Source organism: Cupressus sempervirens, chromosome 8, assembly GCF_028749045.1.
Source record: "Cupressus sempervirens isolate cs-2001-9-10 chromosome 8, ASM2874904v1, whole genome shotgun sequence".
Taxonomy (NCBI): domain Eukaryota; kingdom Viridiplantae; phylum Streptophyta; class Pinopsida; order Cupressales; family Cupressaceae; genus Cupressus; species Cupressus sempervirens.
Genome location: NC_143125.1, coordinates 84,192,107 through 84,200,517, shown reverse-complemented (window position 1 = coordinate 84,200,517; position 8,411 = coordinate 84,192,107). Strand labels below are relative to the sequence as shown.

At 33.0% G+C, this 8,411-nt stretch overlaps 1 protein-coding gene across 1 annotated transcript; it reads left to right on the top strand.

Annotated features, from left to right (window-relative positions):
* The first annotated feature begins 2,801 nt into the window (after positions 1-2,801).
* On the top strand, positions 2,802-4,788 carry RIC7 (ROP-interactive CRIB motif-containing protein 7). Its single transcript, XM_089796863.1, has one exon. The coding sequence runs from the start codon at positions 2,929-2,931 to the stop codon at positions 4,255-4,257; it is 1,329 nt and encodes a 442-aa protein (XP_089652989.1). The 5' UTR covers positions 2,802-2,928; the 3' UTR covers positions 4,258-4,788.
* Positions 4,789-8,411: the final 3,623 nt, after the last annotated feature.

Sequence of the window (8,411 nt, the reverse complement as noted above, 5' to 3'; positions counted from 1 at the left end):
AATTAAGTATCAACTAAATGCACAGTGATAGAATAACATCAATGTGCAATGGTCAAATGTCATGACTAACATTTATATAAATGTGACATTGATTTCAAGATGAAAATGATAGCGAGCAATATATTGACCTCAAGACATAATGACTGTGGTATGACAAAAAAACAATGAGATGACTTACATGAGTCTTGCATCTTCTTTAGATGCAAGTGCTTGTTAATTATGAAATCAATAAACTGGCTGTATCCTTGTATTCAATCTTCTGACCAACCTCTTTCCCAAACTAAATATTTGTCAGATCCCATCAGAAGGGCAGTTAATCTTCTATCCAATATTTAGTATCAAAATTCTCAAGAGAGGACAGCCTCTCCCTCCTCTAAAAATGCCTATCTCTAAAAAATAAAAAATAAAAAGAAAGAATAGAGGCACACCACACATATTTATAAAAAAACGCGTAGCCTGCTCTGCTCAGGAAAAGGAGCCGTCATATTGCATGGCACGCGCGTAGACACAGCGCCCACAAAATGCCAAAAGTTGAGCCGGCAATTCCCTGCTGTGTCGGCCGCCACACTTTCCGCGTCTACTCTTCCGTTTTCGCTTTCGCATTTAACGGTTTTCCTCGCACGCCGCCCGATCAATTCACTCACTTCCGGCCTCCCGCCGCCTCTGCCTTTGCCTTTCGCGATTATTATCCACCTTTCCCACTTTTGTGACGTGTCGCTTTCGCCCCGTTACACGTGCGCCGCATTTACTCTGCCATGTCACACCAGTCTTTTCCGCTCGGGCGGCACAGGCTTTGACACGCTGGCCCAACGATCTCACCTCACCTCGCCAGATTTCTATTCGTTCGTGCAACCGCCAACTTGTCATCTCCTCCCTCGCACGTGCCACACTCCTCTTGCTGACGTGTCTACCGTGCTGTTGAGCTCAGGTGAAGATGTTACCGCGTGTGCCAGATTATATTATTATTCTTATTATTATTAATGAGTTTATAGACTAGCGGAAATCTGATCAGTTTTTTATTTAAAAATTACCTGATCATAGTTAGAAAACAAATAGACAATCAAGAGGTTCAACAAGAAATATACTAGGCGTGTCAACAAGAGATAATAAGAATTTTCCTGCTTTTACAGAAATGTGAGACACATATGTCGAAATTAAAAGATATACAAGAATGTGAGACACATATGTAGAAATTAAATGTGAGTAATAGAGAAAGTTAAAGATGTCATTATAGAGAAACTACTTGAACAAAGGAACAAGCATTATATTCAACATTTTAATCTCAAGTATAGAAGTGATAAGATGTATATAGAAGTTAAAGATAAGAGAGAAAGACAAAGATATCAATATAAGTGAAACAACTTGACCAAAAGGAAGAACATTATGTTAAACATTTCAATCTAATACATATAAGTATCATAAGTTACATATAGAAATTAATGGTATGTAAAAGAGATGAAAAAATGTCAATGTACTTGAAACAACTTGACCACTAGAGAAGATTACGTTAAACATTTCAATTGAGCACATATAAGAATGACAATATACATATAGAAATTAATGGTATGTGAGAGAGTGAGAGTGAGAGAGAGAGAGAGTCAAATATGTCATCTAAATGAAACAACCTTAGAGAAAAAGAGAACATTATGGTAAACATTAGGAATGACCCACAACATCTAAAATGCATGATAGGAAGATGGGAAGTACCCAAGATGGAGTCTTATTGAGATTAATGGAGACAAAGTGGCTCTATATCATGAAGTGTAAGGCACACAAGTACATTGCGTACAATTCTCATATATGTTAAAATGCATCTTTAACAATATTCTTTGAACAAGACAAGATGACAAAAAAGACTAGTTCCTTGGTCAAAATTCATAATGAAGGAACATAATCAACAAAAAGTTAAAAAATATCAAATTCTATGACAAGGTGATTCTCTATTGTTTTATGTGTGTCAACAAAAAGTTAGAATATATCAAAATCTATCGTACCATAAACAAAATCATCCAAAAGTTTAAAAAACAATAAGAAACACTTAGAAAGACTATTGATTAAATTAGATGTTTTGATCAATTTAAGTTCTTGACTCCTATTTATTATTTATTATTTATTTCATAAACATGTCTAAAATCTTTCAATTAACTTAAAAAATAGTTTAAAATACAATTGAAATAAAATGAAAATTCATAATAAAAAGTAAAATCAATAAAATGTTTACAAATGTCAAAATCTATAGCGACAAGATTTTGTGTGTTTTAATACAAAGTTACAAAAAGATCAAGATATATAACACTTAAGAATAAAGTAGAAATTAAATGCTAAACAGTCTATTGTCTATTGATTGTTTTAAATGTTTCGACCAATTTTAGTTTTAATTCATTGACCCCTATATTGATTGATCTTATAAACCTCCATAAAATATTTTAATTCATTTTTATTAGTAAAATTAAATTACAATAATATTAAAAACTATAAGAATAATAATATTTAAAAAATAATAATAATTTTTTTCACTCACTTTTTAATCTCGAAAGTAAACCCTAAAATAACCAATTGACGGGTGGTTAGCTACGGTAACATAATATTTGTGTGTGATGTCTTCAAAATACACCTTTCATCTGGTCCCAGTCAAAGCTACGAAAATTTGACGGCTAAAAATCAACGCAAACGCTCGTATTTCATAAAATATTAAACCGTTAAAGTCATATACGGGCGTCAAATTCATATCCAATCGACAAAAAGACAACCGTACGGGACAGCGTATATTCGCTGCAACATGTACTGCCCTAATTAGTTAATTCATAGCATTTCTCTCCCTACAATAAGCATTCTCATGTGTATTTTCCCTCTGCCTTTCCTCGACTTGTGAAGGAAGGAATGATTTCAGAGTAGGTACTGAGCATTTACGCTTTCTGTGAGAGATTCATGATGTTTCTGCACGCAGAGCTCGGTTTAATGGCGGCTCTGTGTTTCTGGCTCCTCTTTCTGTCAACTAACGGAGAAGCAGACGATTACGCAGTACCGCTCCTGGAAAGCGCAGAGCAGGAAGCGGCATACAAGGTGCTGGAGGCCATTAATTCCGAGATGGAGTGGAGAAATTTGTATCCGGATGATCTCTGTGCAGGAGGCCCTCACGGCGTGGTGTGCGAGTTCGATTCAGGGGACGGGAAATGGCATATTGTGGAAATGAGCCTCGGCTGGGTGGCGGATTCGGCAAATAACCCTCCTTGTGGGAGCAATGCAGGGTTTAGTCCTCATCTCGCTGCTCTTCGCCGTGTCCGCAAGCTTTTCTTCTACGGATGCTTCGTAGATGCAAAGGTTGCCGTGCCTGATTACATTGGAGCTTTGCGGGAAAATCTTGAGGAGCTTGTGTTTCAGGACAATCCGGCAATCGAAGGTCCTTTGCCGGCAGAAATCGTCAATCTTACGGCTCTGAGGCGTTTTATTTTGACAGGAAGCGGTGTTTCTGGACAAATTCCTGCAAATATTGGAGATCTGAAAATACTTCAACAACTTGTTTTCAGTGATAATGCTTTTACTGGAAGGATCCCTTGTTCTTTAGGAAACCTGAGTGAGCTGGTCATTTTGGATCTTAGCCGTAATAGGCTTGAAGGAGCCCTGCCGTTACAGATTTCCGGGCTTGGATCTCTGGTAAAGCTTGACCTGAGCTTTAACCTTCTGAATGGCACAGTTTCTCCTGGCTTAGCGCCGCTGAAAACCCTTGAATTTCTGGATTTGAGCCAAAATAAGCTCTCAGGCGGCGTGCCCTCATTTTTGGCCGAATTGCCAAATTTAGCGGATCTTCATCTCAGCGGGAATCCGCTCGGCGGAGCTTTGCCGGACGTGTGGAGTTATCCCGGGTTAAAGTTGAGAAGCCTGGGGCTTTCCTCGGCGGGACTTGTCGGAAAGATACCGGAATCCATTGGTGCCATGAAGGAGCTCAACTATCTCGCCCTCGACAATAACAGGCTCACCGGTTGCATTCCGGCACGGTTTGGTAGACTTACGCAGGTTTACGAGATGAAGCTCGGTAACAATGGTCTTGCAGGATTTGTTCCCTTTTCCATGGATTTTGTGAAGAGATTGGGCAAACGGCTTCGCCTGGAAGGTAATTCTGGTTTGTATACTTTTCCTCTTCCTCAGCCAACGAGGCTTCAAACAGGCGGGACATCTCAAATTCAAACATTCGTCCTGACCAAACTGTTTCTGCAAACGATTTTGGTTGTTCTGGTTTTTGTTGTTTATCTGTTTTGAGAAGGAAAGAAAAATTCATGGATCCGCTACAGTAAGGAAGCGATTTCTACCTCAGTCTAGCGCATTTGGTGCATTTATTAGTGGAAATCGATAAGTAAATTCGGTACCCAGCGAATGCATCTTGTACCAACAGGACAGGCTTGTTTTAATGCGTTTTTTGTGTTTTTGGGTTAACCTGTCTGTATCATCAATCTGGATAATACAGAGGACTCGAATTTGTGTATATGAAGTTTGATCGGTGAAGATAAATATACAGAAGAAACGGAATAAGTTTTTTGAGCAATAAAATCTTTCTGCAAGGACTCCTATTTTATATTCTATAGTTTTCTTCCCTCCGTAGTCATTGTGTGGAGCGCAAAAATATGGTTGGTTGATTTAAAAAGCATGTGTCGTATTTAATAGGCAGGGATTGGAATATTTCTTACCATTTGAAGAAAGAGTGAGGAGAAGAATAGCAGTGTCTGTATATTTCAACATCATGTATCTGTATTGTTTAAACAATATATATCTGATGGTAGACTATAAATTATATATTGTTTTGTGGTCTTTTGGGCGGTAATTGAAATTTATTGTAGTAAGTGTTGAATGTCAAAAAAGTGTGGTTATTTAAGACTTCGATCAAAGATAAATCAATAACTTTCAAAAGTGTGGATATTTGTTAACAGATGTTTAAGTAGTCATGCAGGAATGTTTCAATAATAGTGTACAAATGAGTCAATAATTTCACGAAAAAGTTAAAAAATTATTGGTTATTAATACAGGTGTCAACATTTTTAGACTTCTTTAAACTTAGTAGTTTGAGGTAAATATGCACTTTTTGAAATGATTGCTCATCCCCTCTAAACATGATCTAAAAATTTATGTGGCAATAACAATTTGAATAGGAAGTAAGAAAATCAAAAGATTGTTTAAGAGAAGAAAAATGTAGAATTAATTAAATAAAGAGTAACTCAGACTAGAGTGTTTCTATTTCCAGAACTTTTCAATACTTACTAATCTTAAAGAAACAAAACAAAAATAACCACAAGTCCATTAATAGATATATTATAAAATGATAACTGAAATTTCATTAATAAATATATCATGTACAAAATAGCCATGCACTTAGGCAGATAGAGTATTTTTGAATGACCAATAGAACTTCTGTGTATAAATATTTGTAATTTTTGAATGACTGTTAGCACATAAGATGCTATTTTTTGAGATATGTAATTCTCCTCTCATTTGTAGTTGTGAGAAGTTTGGATTTCGGCATTATTTGTTTGAACTATCTATTTGGGATGCATTTGTCACATTGATGCTTGTTGCTTCATTGTTTCCATTTCGAGTTGTGTGTGATGTCACTGAATGCTAGAGGAATAAACTTTTTAATTTGAAGGAATGCAAAATGTATTAGAACAACATTCTTTATATCCTTTGAATTTTTAGAGGTTGAAACTGTATTAGAATTAATTGTAATTGTACATAGAACTTAAGAACTAAAGACAATGGGGAAACATAAACAATTACATTTTGCATTAATGTTTGTAGTTGAATGCGAGTAGATAAGTTATAGCTCTTACCAAGTGCAAAATTACTTCTTTGTGTCATCAGAATTTTAACATCAATGCCTTTACAAAAAAAAGTTACAACATACTCTAAATTGGAAAACTCAAAAGTGTATAAGAATTTTAGAACAAAATGGAATTCTTTAACTTAAAAGAGTTTTGAGATTGGAAAGCGTCTTCATAAGTCCTCAAGAAATGTTGTTCAATTTCACTAAAAAAGTCACACATACATTACAAGGCAACACATTTTTTGCATTATTGGTTCTTCCATGAGAAGTCTTGAGATAATAAATAAATTTTCTACAATATTAGTTTGAATGCAATTATAAAGTTGTCATAAATGTCTTGTAATGTGTTGTGAACAAATGGATCATTAAGATCTTGTGCAAGGTTAAACAATACCAACCAAAATTCTAACAAAGACATAAGCATGTTATAACTAAATTCTACATATAGAAAAGATATCCACAATTTAAATTGCTTATTCTTTTGTCTTGGAGTCTATAGTACAATAAATTTTATTTTATTTTTAGCATGTTTGCAATATAAAAAATTAGAAACCAATTGTTTATCCTAAAAGAAAGAATTATATGATTAAAAAAATAGAAAAATTGAAAATTACCAAACAAAAGTAAATTTTTTACAAATATTTAACATCAAATAATTCTTTATTTTTGAAAAAACTACAATTAATTGTCATCTTTATACACTACTTTTATTTATAAAAAATAATTTAATCAACAACTTGACACCCAAAAATAATATAAAATATTTTAAATCTTAAATACATAAACAATAAACATAATTGTACCTACAATAACTACCATTTTAAAATTCTTTGTAATATTATTTAGTTTTTAGTTTTTAAAATTCTTTGTTACATTATTTAGTTTTCATTAGTTTTAATTCTTATGCTTTAAGAAAAAATGGATCAAAATTTTATGAGTTAGTACATTGTATTATTATTAATTTGACTAATGGTAAAGTAACATGTAGTGCGACATATCTTTTATAATAATTATATTAATTACACAATTAATACAAAAAGTTAGAATTTTGTATTTTCATTGATTTTTGGTTTTAAAAATTAAATTTCTCCATTACTATTTAGTAAGATCCAATAAGATTTCAATTAAATATTATTCTTTTTTTTCAAAAAAAAAAAAAATGTTTAAACTTGATAAAGAATTTAAATTTCGAAATTCTTGAAATGATAAAGTAAATGTAGTGTCACATCATCTTTTATGATATTTTCAATCATAATAAAGAATTAAAATTTGAAATTTTTGAAATGATAAAGTAAATGTAGTGTCCCATCATCTTTTATAATATTTTCAATCATATTAATTGCACAATTAATGCTAAACGTTAGAGCTTTAAATTTTTCATGATTTTTTGGTTTTAAAAATTAATTTTCTCCCTTACTATTATTAGTAAGAGCCAATAAGATTTTAGTTAAATAACTTTTTTTCATTTAAAAAAAAGAAGAAGTTCAAACTTTATAAAAAATTTAGAACCTTAAAAAGTACTTGAATCTTATTAGTTAAACTAATATATTTTATAGTTTTTAATTGCATCTAATGGATGCAATAGTATTCCTGCCTATGGTAGGAACTAATAATGATTATTTCAAAGATGTTACGCTAGGCTTCCCTTTTCATCATTCCTTGATTGTACAATCAAAAGAGTTTAATCCTTGTTATTATTGAGCATTGGGAGAGATTGTTGATGATAAAGAGTTTGTTCAGTTAGAATATTGTCAGATGATTGTTGGCATTCAAGTTTTGTCATTTATGTCAACATATGTTCAAGAGTTTTAGAGAGGGTCCAAACATATTTTGATTATGTATGTTACAAGTTATAGATCAGAACAATATGGACAATGTACAATATCCCTAAGTATGTGAGCTTAGATATATGATTGAGGATGCATTTATACCTTATGTTATGGTCAAAACTCTTTATGTTGTGATTTGAGTGGTTTACAAATGTTTTGGTGAAGACTAGGTGTAGGCCAATAGCAAGAAATTATGCCATGAGGTAGGCATAGTATTTTGGGTATAACATGTTGGAAAATTGGACTTAAGGTGTGCACGCATAGAGCATGGTAGAAGATTTACAATATCACATTCTTTGGGACTTTTGGTTCATTCAGTTTATGCAGTAATGGTTGCTAGTGTGTAGCGCATGTATTACTACTTTTCAGAGTCGACATGACGGTGTAGTGGGTTGTTTGATTTGTTGAGCGCTAATTATGGGTCAATGACATGTAATCTGATAATTGTATTTGTTGTATTATTATAAAATGTGTTGTGTCAATCTTAGCATGGGCCTATTTAATTGTTTGTGCATTGGGGAAGTTGTAATAGACTGACCTAATTTCTTATTTGTAACTTAAGTAAATGAAAATAATTTCCTTCGTTGTAATGTATGTAATGAATGTTATATGTGTAAGTCGTGATATTGGATATTAGAAAAGAGCTAAAGGATTTTTAGATGCTTTTGTCGAGTTATGAATGGAATTCCATTATCATTCCTAAGAGTACTTCATTGGAATTGTTAAGAGAAGTGTGAAGTTATATTCAGTCAGTTCATTATTCAAATTTG